The sequence below is a fragment of the Amphiura filiformis genome, chromosome 2 (genome assembly GCF_039555335.1).
Source record: "Amphiura filiformis chromosome 2, Afil_fr2py, whole genome shotgun sequence".
In the NCBI taxonomy this organism is placed as follows: Eukaryota; Metazoa; Echinodermata; class Ophiuroidea; order Amphilepidida; family Amphiuridae; genus Amphiura; species Amphiura filiformis.
The window spans coordinates 89,697,071-89,711,417 of record NC_092629.1 but is presented as its reverse complement, the minus strand read 5'-3'; the positions used below and the strand labels follow the sequence as shown (position 1 = coordinate 89,711,417).

Below are 14,347 nucleotides of genomic sequence, written 5' to 3'. Positions count from 1 at the left end.
TTCCCCCCATGTGACATGATGGGGCCTGATAATTTGTTGATTTGTTTTTATTGATAAAATTGCAAATTACCACAGAAATTCAGTTGTGAATAGCTAGGTGTGCATATGTTGAATGGGGCCTAACGAAAGTCCTTTCGTTAGTGGGGGAGGGGGTCAGAAAGTCCGATTACGTTAGTAAAAAAAGTAGTTAAAACATCGGTCAAAGTTGATCTTTTTTAAGGATTTAATATATCATTTTCAAATTTTAGTATTTAAGTACGATATTGACATTTTACAGTGGTTTCTTCAAAATGATTTCAAATCAATGTGGAGTGCAGTACTCGCAACCGGCAACGTCATGTAAGTTCATTTTTAAAGCAGCTGTCCCAGCAAACACAAAACGTTTTTAAAACGTTTTAAACATGTTATATTTTGGGGTTTTGGTTTTGGCAAAAACTTTTTCACGGTTTTAATAACATTAAAATATCGGGTTATATCAGGGATCTTCGATATCTGGGAATTGCGACTGAAAAAGGTCATGATTCACACAAGTCATCTCTACGAACTGAATTGACATAGGGCCTAGGTCAATTTATTTCCCGGCATTTGGTCACATTTAATCAAATGCTTGTAACTTTCCTTCTTGAAGTCACATTGGATTCAATGTGGTGTCATAATGTGCAGGATTAGATAGTGCATCTATTAAAAAACCAAATTTACCCCAATATTGCGAATTTACAATGACTTTCCCTCGAAGCACGCATATTATGCACACAGGGCAGCGCGTTAGTCTGTGAGTGTGACGCTGTATTTAGCCCGTTACAAAAGGCGATGGGAATCGGCCTGAAGGACGAAATATCCAAATTTGTCATTTTTGAAACTCTTCCTTTTGTCATTCAAATGCGTATAGCTTGGGGGAAATCGACCGCCTTATTTTGTAATTTAGTTTAGTGTCTTTAAGAAATTCATTCTAGTGTTTTAAGTGTAAGGATATTGTTTGTGAGCAGAATTTTAATTCAATACATTTTTAATTTTCCGTAACTCATTACCTCAAGACACCTTTGTCACTTTTTAGGATACAACTGAGTTTTATCACAAATACAAATGGACTATATTTCAGTTGTGAAATCCATACACCCCTATGGAAGACATGACCTTAATCTCCCACACAGGGAGCATGAATTTCAAATGGGGTTACCTGAAAGGGTGACTCCATTTGAAATCTACACCCCTATGTGGGCAATTAAGGGTATGTCTTCCATAGGGGTGTACATGTGTATGGCTTTCAACTGGATAAGTCCAATAATTTGATGATACCATGCAGTAACAGGGTTAGTATAATATCAATCTATTGAATACGTTTCAACATCATGGTCGATGCCTTGAGGAATTGCCAAGATGATTTCCAGGTCCCCCAGAACATTCCTATGAGACCGTGTTCTTGATACCTGCCATTCAGGTTGGAGTTACCATATCTACAGGACCAATACCACCAGGCACCTTGTCTATCTTGAGCACAGTTATCATTACCATAGTTATTATTATTCATATCGTAGGTTGTAAAAGGCCAGCCACTTATTTGCAATGAGTTCCCAGCAGTACCATTATATGACCCAAAGTAAAGTTTATAATTAGATACTACATCACCAATGCTGAAGGACTGGTATTCTGCGTATGCTTGGTCTCCATCAAAGGCTTCCAGATTTATGCGCAAAACCCAAGTAGCTCCTGATTGGGACAATTGATACATTTTTTCAAGACCCAACCAAAACTCTCCAACCAAGCTCCCAAATCCCTCTACATACTCTGTCCATCCTCGATAAAAATCCATTGATCCATCATAACGCTTTTGGAATACGGTCCAACCACCGCCATCAACCTCCATTTCACAATATACATCAAATGATGAGCCTTGATTAGGAGTGATTGTGTAGATGCCGGAAGAGTAATCTTCCTGGGAAAGTAGATCAGAGCAATCTTGTATGATGGATGGAGTAATGGCCGTCGCAGCTGCTTCAGTAGTGGTCTTCTTAGCTGCTTCAGTTGTGGTCATCTTGGCTCCTGCTGCTTCAGTGACCACACTAGCAGCTTCAACGGTCACTGTAGCTGTTTTAACCTGAATTGGCTGCTCATTTGCAGCAGCAGTATCAGAGTGACATCCAGCAGACTGCTCTTCCGGATTAACCTGAGGAGCTTGTTGGTTCAAACCTTGACGTAAAGAATGGGACATGTTCTGAAGAATGCTCTGCTGATTTTCCAACACCGACACCACATTATCAGCCATATTCTGCATTTGCTGGCTTTGCATCTGGGGGTCACAACTTGGCTGAAGGTGTTTGCCATAAGAGTTTGAGTGTCGCGTATCTGAGTCAGTGTAGTAAGAGTCTCAGTTTGGGTTGCTTCAATGTGATTTTGAGTATCACACATTTGAGTTAGGGCACTTAGAGTCTGGTTTTGGGTATCACTTATTTGACTCAAGGTACTTGACGTCTGTCTCTGAGTCACCAACATTTGCGTTTGCGAATCTGTCATCTGAGTTAGGGTATGTAATATCTGGGTTTGAGAGTCACTTATTTGCGTTAGTGTGTTGGAAGATTCAACTTGCGATTCTCGTATATGAGTCAGGGTTTCTAGAGTCTCATCGCGAGGATCAAACACTTGACTCAAGACATTTGACGCATGAGTCTGATTTGGTTTAGCTTGACAATGAGTCGTAGCGATTTGGGTCAGCGTATTGGAATCCTGAACTTGATTTGCCGCTATCTCAGTTTGTGTGTTACTGATTTGAGTCAAGATATTTATAATCTGATTTATACCTGCCATCATCTGAAACTGAATCACAGCCATATCTGTTTGAGTCGTCGCTTTTCTACTGTGAGTTTCTGAGATTCTATTCAGCGTATCTAGAGTCTGATTATGAGTTACCGCCATCAGTCCCATAGTGCGATGCTGATTCTGAAACTGACTCATAGTCTCATTGTGTTTACCGTGTTGTGAATTTAGTTGGGCTAGTATTAAGTCAATTACGTGATTTTGGTTCCTCAGTTGACTTTGAAGTAAGTCCATGTTTTCAACGTGGTTCCATTGTTGCTTTTCTAGTTGGTGTTGCAAGAACCCCTGGATTTGTAGCAGAATAGCAACCACTTCATCTGCAGTATCGGTGTTGTTCTTAATCAGGAAATTGGACAAAACCTGCAAATTTTCCTGATTTGTTAACAAATTTTCAACGTGTGGTAGAATAGATGACATAGACACCGATGTATCGGTGACATTTTCCAGTAGAGAGAGAATCTGTTGAATTCCATCTACAGTAACCGTTATTTGACAGGTTAGACTGTCTAGCGTTGCCCCGGGGCGTTGCCACGATAATGGAGAAGATTAACACGAACTTCATCATTGACGTAGTCATGATAATTGCCGAAGACGATTAAAATTTGCACGAAATTAAGAGCCAGTGGCGTAACTTTGTGCCATGGTGCCCGGGGGCCAAGAGTAGATCGGGTGCCCGTGACCAAGAGTGTGCACAGTCCGACGTGTAGGACAGCTCTGTGGCGTATAGTATGAGTTGTGGTGCCCAAGGCTAAGGATACATAATGACCCCCTCCCCAATTCTTGAAACCAGCACGCGCGGTGCGCGCGAAAATTTGCACAAATAGGGTCAATCACGCATTAATTTTGGTCATAATGAAGTTGAATATCGGTCTTAAATTGATCTTTCAAATGATTTTTTTTGTGCTGAAATGCACGCGATGTTGACTTTCATCACTGGAGGGGGCGCAGAATCGACGCTGAATTGGTTAATTCGGCGCCCCCCTAAGAGTGGCGCCCAGGGCACGTGCCCCCTCTGCCCCCCGTCGCTAAGCCACTGGTATAAAACTGTAGGACCTATTTTCTTAGTTACCAGACTATGCTCAGCTCAGACTATGATCACTATCTCACATGGCGGAAGAAAGACGAATCGCGAAAGTCCAGTGACCGTACCGAGCCGCCCGAAATGTTTTTCGGGTGGGGTGGTTAGTGGACTTTCGCAGATAATCTTTCTTGAGCGATCAGAGTCTTGAGTATATAGTTGCTAATTAAGATAAAAAAAACAGGTCCTTAGGCTCGTCGGACTATGTGTGCATGATGCAGAGCTAATCAATTTTGGTATTGAAAGTCATATACCTATACCATGGAGGTATATAAATAAATGGAGAATGATCGCCAGAATTCTAATCTCCTAAGTGGAGATTATCCCGTTACCTCTATTCAATGAGTCACCAAACTTGAATTGACCAGCCACTTCAGCCAAGCTATTGATATCCACGATGGTTATGAGCCTCTACCATGGTTCATTGATTATCACTCCCAAAATTTCCTCATAGGAATTGACCCTACAATGACCCGTACCGGAAGCCTTGTAAAAGAGACTGTATAATGACGTCAGCTAGTCAATCAGCTAGTTCAAAGTCACCAGTTTTGATAGCTTATAGTTTCAATGTATGATCGTGCGAAAACCCGAAGAAATTCGGATGTTCTGTTCTCAAGTTATGAAACTGTTTTCTACACTAGTTGTGCCGTAACTTGACAAATATACTTAGTTTTCATGTTCATATATCAAGCTTTTAAGGGGGTCTGAGGGAGTTCAAATATAGTGCAAATGAAAGCAAAACGTTTTTACCTTCCGATTGTGAAACAATTATGTTGGGCCAATTTGGGCCATTTGAGTTACGAGCGAGAAAAATTTACCGGAAGTACTTCGGAATTCAAGCAAAAGTGATGATCAGACAATCTTTTCTAGAGAGAAATTGATATATGGAATGTATAGGCCCTATATACTTTGTTTAAACAGTTTCTCATAGTTTAGTGTATTGTAGCGGAACCGGCCTTCGGTATATATGGTAGCGAAGTAAGGCCTATGATGTAGTAGGTGTACGAAACATATCGTACCTGACACTGGCAAAGGAAACACTCTCACACTCACAGATATGAGATCAATTGGCTCAACACCTTTATTGGGCTTCGGGCTGATCCAAGATCGGAGTGGATTCAGGAGCGGAGAGCGGCGGCTTGGATGCTTAGAAGAGAGGGAGAGCTAATTGATCAGTCATCAACCAACCACACTCACGGCTACAGACAGACTGACCCAGAGTGCTATTGCACCCCGCTTATATAGCCAATGAAACCACGTGACTGAAGGAGGCCCTCTATCGTCGACATCCATTTCCGCCACACACTCCCCTCCCCAAACCGATACGTCCCGGATCGTACATAGTCGGGCCAGGGCGGAATATGGGCGGTGATTGTTTTTCAGAGCTGATCAAATCACACGCAACTGAATCGTTCCGACTCAGGAAGGATCGATCACTTACGCCTACTCGGAGCGGGGATCACCAAAAGAACCAGACAACGGCATGCAAGAGCAATACGGGAGGATACGAACATGGAACGATCAACCATGATCGTGCATTACCCTCACCGGTGCTCATACATATTGCTCTCGGATTCAATCGCTGCTCCGCCGGGTCCAAAATCCGGAGTAAATGATGTTTCCGTAAAAACTATCATCTTTATATTTAAAAGATACTCTTCAACACTTTATAACATATAAAAATATGTGGGAGAATTAACTGACTTTCCCAAAGTATATCCAACAAGTAATTTGGCATATCCAAAACATATTATAATCCACTTTAAACTTACTTGCGGGCTTACTTGTTGCCATGCTTTGTGACACTGAATTGTTAAACAAAGCAATTCTAAATAACTTTACAGCATGTATATTATATGCTGGTAACCTTAATGACATGAAAGTTAGAAATCCGGAGCCGGGATCCGGAGTCGCCTTTAAAAGAAACTGTATCATTACTCCGGTACAAAACATTATCGCTGGTTATTAATACCAATTATCATAACATAATGTTTTACTGCCACGATTAAATGTGTATTTAGTTTACACACAAATAATAGGAGTAACCATTTACTCCCTCACGGAGTCATCACATCAAAGAAAGAGCCGGCCAGTGAGGAGCAAGAACACAGGAGGAGCCATCATAGATCGAACATCTATGACAGGCTAACGATCCTCGCTAGTGCATATACCACTCACCGACGGACTCCCCCTCCGATCCGACGAATCCCCATCCGGAGCAAACAATGTCTCGTATTATCATTTAAAAGCAATATCATACAAAATCAACCTGATTAGTTGTGTACACAAATGCATGGCCATGCTCCTATAAGTACTTTACAAAATAATACAACAACATGAAACACTGTACATCTGTACATTGTAACTTCTATACAATCATGATAAGTCATGCAGTAATATGTTATCATAACATATGCTATATACATCTTTACCCTGTTTTAAACATGCTAAAATATTTTTGGTACGCATACAGGCTACACATTATAATCGTGCTATGTAACTGACTCCGAAATTCCGGAGTTTGTTTTTGTACCAATTTTTTCAATGATCAAGTGTTATTAGAACATTGTAAAATTACACAATGTTATGGATTAGAAAGGTGTAGATGGGGATGAAAAAATGTATGTAGTGATATGTGGACGGGTGATAAATGAGATGAATGGAATGGACAAAATGGAAATGAACAATTTAAATATATCAGCGGCACTCAATTATGACATGAATTACTGTAATACATAATTTTGGGAGCTCTAGATGCATGGTTTCAGTTCAAAGTTTTACTCAAAAGTATACTCTCTGGTGATAGTCTCTGTAATTCGCACCAGTTTTCCTCTGCGCCTCCAACATCTGCAAGATGACTCATTGGGAGAAGTCCTGATGCTCCGGGGGCTCCCGGTACCTCCCTTGGCTGCTCCGTAGTAGTAGTAGCTGTAGTACTAGTAGTAGTACAGGATGCCGGAGTCTTGGACTTACGCGCTCTCTTCTTTGGTGACGTCCCCATTTCACTCGTACCCTCAGATTGTGCTGACTGGGCTTGAAGAGATGCTGAAGAAATAGTTACTGCGGGAGTTCCTGATATTTCCGCCATCTCAAGCTCTTCTACTTCTTCTACATCCGCCTCCGGATGCTGGGCTGTATAATGGACTCTCAGATCCGAGCGTCTCGAGAACAACCGTGCCGGGCTGAATGGGCAAGCATATCTGTACGTTACCGGCCCATGGAGGTTGCGCTGATGCCGTAAGAGGTTGCGTCTATGGGCGAACCTCCGGTCACATTGGGGGCATTGTATTTGGTTAGGTGCCATCGCCTCTCGCCGGGGTGAATACGTCGCCAGCGTTCCTTGTGGCCTGTAGTCAGGATTTACTCTAGCTGTATGCTTTGTGCGAACCATCTGTGTTTTACTTGTGGACTGGAAATATCGTACGGCACGTCTGACACCCAAGAAGCAACTGAGGTCAAAACAGCGTGGCGTCTTAATATATTTACTACAGAGTGACGTCACACTCTTGATGCACGCCCTCTATCAGAATAGGGATTTCCTATCATATCTCGGAGCCACTGAGTTATGCTCCGGATTTCCGGAGCGTAAAATAATTTGAGCGCCGGAGCATATGAGTTATTAATATCTCGGAGTAACTGTGCGCCGGATTTCCGGAGCTGAATATATCTGAGCGCCGGAGCCTGAAATTCACATTTTTGTTTAATTTTTCAACCAGTTTCTTAATTGTTCACCTTCGTATGGTTTTAGTCTGTCGAAGTGAACAACTTTGGGCTTCGACTGTGGCGATTTCTGTATTCTGTATACAACATCAGATAACTTAGTTGTAACTAAGTAGGGTCCATCCCACTTGAATTGTAGCTTTGGACATCGTCCTTTCTTCCTGACTTCCTGATGTAGCCATACAAAAGACTCTACTTGAATAGGTTGTGTTATGATACCTCTGTCATAGTTCCTTTTCTGTCTCTTCGCTGCTTGTTGTAAGTTTTCTCTAGCTCTGTCGTGTACAGCTCTTAAATTGTTTCGCATTTCTTGAGCATAGTCCGTCTTCAACACTCTATCTGTTTCTGCCTCGACCGGAGTTGATGCTAAGTCTATCGGGAGTTCCATCTCCATTCCATACAACATAGCATGTGGTGTTTCAGAGGTTGATTCCTGCACGGAGCTTCTGTATGCCATAAGAGCGAAAGGTAAAACTTCTTCCCAATCCTGTTGGTGCTTCTGTGGATCCAACAGGACTGCAATCGTATTCAGCATAGTTCTGTTGAATCGTTCTATGAAGCCATCTGACTTGGGGTTCAGTGGAGTGGTCCGTGTTTTGTCTATTCCAAGCAATGAACATACCTCTGCCATAACTTTGCTTTCAAAGTTTCTCCCTTGGTCACTGTGAAGAATTCTCGGACATCCGTGCCGACATATCCACTCATGTGTTAACTTATTGGCACAGGTGACTGCTTCCTGATCCGGTATAGGATATGCATCCACCCACTTGGAAAAGTAGTCTCCGACAACAAGAATGTAACGATTTCCTGTCGGAGTTATGGGAAGTGGACCAAGGATATCCATGGCTATTCTCTGTCCTGGATGTCCTGCTATGTCTTGTTGTAGCTTGGCTTTTCTTCTTGTAGAAGGTGATTTCCGTTTGGCACAAATATCACATTTTCGGAGCCAAGAACGAATGTCTCTGCTAATTCCAAACCAGTAGAATCTGTCGTTCAGCTTGTTCCTGGTTTTATTTACTCCCAAATGCGCTGCTGTTTTGGAGTTGTGCAATTCTTCAAGCACAATCTCTTTGTACTTCTCTGGCATAATTAACTGCCACTTTATGACTTTACCATCATTAGACTCCCATCGTCGATATAATTGACCTTCTTTCAGCTCTATTCGGTCCCATTCTAGATAATAGACCTTAGCAGCTTTTGACAATGGTGATACTACTGCATACTCCGGTTTCTTGTTTAATTCCTTGGCCGTCCAAAGCCATGACAAATCGGAATCATTGATCTGCGCATTTTTTTTTTCTTTATTCGTCCATTTTGGTGCAGGACATATGGCTCTTACTTTTCTTGTCTGGTTTACTTGACTGTCTGTTAATTCCACTGTTCCGGAGCTGTTTTTACTAACGGATGCTGTTCCATGCTTCTGCGTATTTGGAACTGCTGAGCTTTCTACTTGATCTGAGTCATTACAGCTGGCTGAAACAGATCGCTCGGTAGCACTTACTTGATCCGTGTGTTCACTTATATTCCTCGGAGCAGCTTTACTGGATGTCTGTTTCTTTGGTACTATCCTCGGACTTGCTCCGGAATGGCTCCCATTGCTTGTCTTAGTCGAGTCATGATCACCGTATTGCTGCGGGTGATGGTTGTCCTCTTGTTGTGCTTCTCCGGAGTTCGGAGCGTTATTTTGCTCCGGGGGAAATTGGCAAGATTTATCCGACATTATAATGTCTCTCTTTGGCTCCGGATCCTCCTTTATTGGAGGAGTGGTTTCGCTCTCGGAGTCGCTCCTATTACATTGAGAGCAAGGTTTTCTGGATAGAGAATCGGCGTTTTGGTGGCTCTTCCCGGCGCGATGTATGATTTCATAGTCGTATTCTCCAAGTATCTGTAGCCACCTAGCCACTTGACCTCCGGATTTCGAAAGTTGATAAGCCAACGGAGTGATCCGTGGTCAGTGCGGATCGTAAAGTGTCTGCCATATAAGTACGGTCTGAAGTACCGAACAAAGAAGACTACTGCCAGTAGCTCTCTTCGTGTGACACAGTAATTCCTTTGAGCTCTCGTGAGCGTTCTGCTGGCATAAGCAATAACCTTTTCCTGACCGTTCTGTTCTTGGGAGAGCACAGCTCCTATCCCGTATGCACTAGCGTCCGTGTCAAGAGTGAATTGGCCGGAGTATGTAGGATATGCTAAAACCGGACTTGTTGTTAAGCACTGCTTCAATGCCAGGAAAGCCTCTTCGCAACTATTTGTCCAATTGAATGCGATGTTCTTCTGTGTCAAGCGGTTTAGTGGTCTGGCAATATCACAGAAGCTCTTCACATACCTTCTATAGTAAGATGCTAAGCCGAGGAAGGCACGCACATCTTTGAGGCATTTTGGAGTTTCCCATTCCTGGATAACTCTGATCTTCTCCGGATCTGTAGCAATACCATCTCTTGACACGACGTGTCCAAGGTACAGCACGCTCTTCTGGAATAACACACATTTCTTAGGCTTTAGTTTCAGATTGGCTTGTCTGAGTTTTTGGAACACTCTCCTCAATCTGTTTAACTCTTCTTCTATTGTCTTGCCGAACACTATCACATCGTCTAAGTAGATCAGAAGACTTTCCCATTGAAGTCCTGCCATTATGTTTTCCATGAGCCTTTCAAAAGTCGATGGAGCATTACATAACCCGAAGGGCATAACTGTCCATTGGTATAGTCCTCCCCGCACTACAAAGGCTGATTTTTCCTTAGCTTCTTGATCTAACTCCACTTGCCAATATCCGGAGGCGAGGTCTAGTGTTGAAAACCACTGTGCTCCGGATAATGATTCCAATGTTTCTTCAATCCGGGGAATCGGATAAGAGTCTTTAACAGTTACCTCATTAAGCAATCTATAATCGGAGCAGAATCTCCGGGAGCCATCTTTCTTTGTGACTAAGACAATCGGAGAGGCCCAAGGGCTCTCGGATGGCTCAATTATCCCTCTCTTCAACATGTCTTTAATTTGCTTGTCAGCTTCTGCTTGCATAGCGGGTGCGAGTCGTCTCGGCTTTTGTCGGATTGGTGGAGCATTACCAGTGTTTATCCGATGTTTGACAATGCCGGTTCTCCCAAGATCACCATCTCCGGTTGAAAATACATCTTGATATTCCGACAGCAAATCCGCAACTCCTGCGTGGTACTCTTTTGGTAACTCCTGTACGCTCGCTTCATACAACGTCTGCAGGTGCTCTGGTACATTCCTCTCCGACCTTTGTTTGTTTATTTCTTGATCTATCTTGTTCACAGTCTCCCAACCTACTACAGGGCTTACTGTTCCAATTGCTGTATTCTTCTTTACTGTTAGGTTTGACAGGGTTGGATTGAATACTCTGACGGGTATGTAATCAGGTTTTGTGGTATCCAGGTCTACAACCACTCTTGCTACCACAGCTCCGGCTTCTTTAAGTTTACTGCTCCCCGGTTCTAGGATTCCGAGTCCTTCGATTCCCGGAGTCTTATTAATTTTTCCAGGTATGAGCATCTCATGCCCCGGAGGAATTGTTATGTTCTGACGGAGGGTGACTTTGGCACAAAATGTGCGTGTACTCGATGTCTTAACGTTGCATTGCACAACCTTGTCTCCGAATCTCAACTGCTCCTTATATGGATCAATGGTGCATTTTGACATATACATGAAATCCATACCCAACATAGCGTCGTTTGTTATTTCGGCCACTACTACTGGCGTGAACATAGAAACGGGTCCAATGTGGACGTTCATTGATGCCCATCCTATAGACTTTAGAGGACTTCCATCTGCTTGTTCTGCTGCCTCTTTCATGGGAAAAAGAGCAGGCCTTGAGTCAACTGGAATACTGTTAAACATCTGGACGGAAATAATAGTGTCTGTAGTCCCTGTGTCCACTAAGTATTCTACTGAGCAGTTGGCTATGTGTCCTTCTACAACTAGAGAGCGACCACGTTCTACATTTTCAGATGTTGGGTTTATTGACGGTTTCTGTTGATTTGTAGTCGCATTTCTGTTTACTGTTGGTTTTCCGGAGCCCACGCTACTGATTTCGACCCTTCCGGGGCTCCTACGTTGGGCCGAAAATCGTTTCCCGGATGATTCCATCCTCCTCTCGAGCTGCGAAACGTTTGAGGACAGCTTGCCTTATAATGATCCAATGCTCCACACCTGTAGCAACCTCTGCCTCTGCCTGGGTCTTGTCTACCATTTCCTCGTCGCCTTCCGTTCCCTCTGCCGTAGTAAGGAGCTTGTGGGGCTTCTACCGCTTGTCCTTTCTCAGTAGACTCCGACTGCTTGCTCGACTCCGATTTCGACGCCTTCTCTGCCACGGTCTTCAACAACCCAATGACTTCCCTCAACTGATCCTCTAATACTCTATCACTCTGCTCTACACTTTTCACAAACTTCGTAGGTTGTTTTTGCTTTTCGGTTGTCAAAAACGCTTCTGTCTCTAATGCAGTCTGTAATGCTGCTTCCATAGAAGTAGGACGGGAGAGGTGCACCGCTGATCGTATCTCCCTATCTCGCATGTTACCCATGAAGTGGTCTCGTGCTATCCGGTTCCTGGCTTCTTCTGCCATGCCGACGTAAGCATTATCTGTTAGTTTTCTAACAGCTTGTGCAAAATCTTGCAGACTTTCTTGTTGCTGTTGTTGGCGACCACGAAGCTGTGCCAAGTATAGTTCTGCTTGGCCGGAGAATGTGGTTTCTAAGCGCTTTACCAACTCCTGATAAGTAATTGTTCTCCACTCATCCTGCTGTCGAATTACACCTCTGGCTCGACCACGAAGGCTCATAAATAATTGCTGTGCCTTTTGGCTGTCAGTCCATCCGTTCCAAGTGGCGACAGACTCAAATTGGCTAAGGTATTCCTGTAGAGGCACGTCTCCTTTGAATGCTTCGGGCGTAATTTGTTTCTGCTTAGGCCGCTCCATTCGGCTCCGGAATTTATCCATTCCTTTTATGCCATCTTCTCGCCTTAACCTCCATGGTCCGCTGCTGTGATGTGGCTCCTCTTCTTCGGAGTCGACAGATTCTGTATCCGACATGTCTTCTTTGACTCTTCTGATGTTGCCTTTATGTCGTGCTATGCTGACATTACCCGGGGTCATATCACCTCCATCCTTCCTTCGGACCTCTGCGCTGACTACTTGATGTGATGTCGGAGCCCGTTTCTTATATTTCTTATGACTGTCGGATGGTGCTTGACCCGTCAGCATTTGACGGAGCTCACTACTTTCGTGTTTCAAATTCTCCAACTCCAACTTCATTTGTTCTACCTCAGCGTCCTGATGGTCTCCGACTTGGGATCTTTGTCCATAATTAACACTTGCTGATGCATATGGAACCGCTGGAGTTTCATATCTTTGCGTCAGCTGCTCTTCTTTCATAGATTTGTTGATCTGCATCGGCTCCCGGATAAACACATCTTGGTCGGATGCCGTTGCTCTTCCGTACCCCGGTGGCGTTTCAAATTCATGAACCATTCTTGATTCCATCATAACGCTCACATCTTCCATCGGGCTACACGACGCATCTTTTTGTGTCCTTTCATGTCTTTTGTGACTCGGTTTGTCCAACTGTCCTTGGTTGCGTTTGTCTGGCATATTGTTCAGGAGAATCGTTTGCATCTCCTGAAATTGGCGTTGCTCCTGCTCTTCTCCCGGAGTTGATGCTCTTGCATACTCCACGTGGTCAGCCTCATCTGAGCCACGAGCTGCAACATGCCTCTCCCCTCCGGAGACATTGACCGTCTCCCCGTACTGCTGCTGGGGGTTTCTTTCAGCAGAAGACACTGTTTCTGAGCAGAACTCTGAAGGTGGCTCAATCCTTGGTTGGCTTAAATCACTAGCTTTTTGTTTTTCTAGTTTTGTCCGTAAGCGTTTAATTTCCTTAACGAATATCTGCCTCTCGTCCTCACCATTCACTCTCAGTAAGTTGATCTCCTCTTGTAAATCCAAACTCTTCTTCGCTGCTTCCTTTGCTTGTAACTCCAACTGCTTATCACGCTCCCGGAGTCGTTCGATTTCCTCCTCTTGCACCTGGCTGTGGAAATCCTCCATCCAATCTTGATCATCGTCGAAGTTGGACGCCATTCTCTATGCTTGTCCTACAATCTCTGAGATGTTGATACTAGTCCAGTGTCACAAAAATCCCACCGCTGCCACCAAATGTAGCGGAACCGGCCTTCGGTATATATGGTAGCGAAGTAAGGCCTATGATGTAGTAGGTGTACGAAACATATCGTACCTGACACTGGCAAAGGAAACACTCTCACACTCACAGATATGAGATCAATTGGCTCAACACCTTTATTGGGCTTCGGGCTGATCCAAGATCGGAGTGGAATCAGGAGCGCAGAGCGGCGGCTTGGATGCTTAGAAGAGAGGGAGAGCTAATTGATCAGTCATCAACCAACCACACTCACGGCTACAGACAGACTGACCCAGAGTGCTATTGCACCCCGCTTATATAGCCAATGAAACCACGTGACTGAAGGAGGCCCTCTATCGTCGACATCCATTTCCGCCACAGTATGATAATCGTGATTTTGGTTGAAGCTTCGGGTCAAATTGATTGAGTGCCATGGCGGATATGTCATGTTATTGTTTTTAAACTTTTAATTCTGTATTGTCATGAAATCGTATAGGCCGCCTAAATCATCATCATTAAACTTCTCATTGTATAATAAATAGTTAGCAGTATTTAGGCCTAAATGATTATTAATATTATTAG

General features: G+C 43.6%; 1 protein-coding gene across 1 annotated transcript; it reads right to left on the bottom strand.

The window, feature by feature from the left end:
* Window positions 1-205: 205 nt before the first annotated feature.
* On the bottom strand, window positions 206-3,420 carry LOC140146809 (fibrinogen-like protein A). The gene has a single exon (XM_072168689.1). The coding sequence runs from the start codon at window positions 2,285-2,287 to the stop codon at window positions 1,328-1,330; it is 960 nt and encodes a 319-aa protein (XP_072024790.1). The 5' UTR covers window positions 2,288-3,420; the 3' UTR covers window positions 206-1,327.
* Window positions 3,421-14,347: the final 10,927 nt, after the last annotated feature.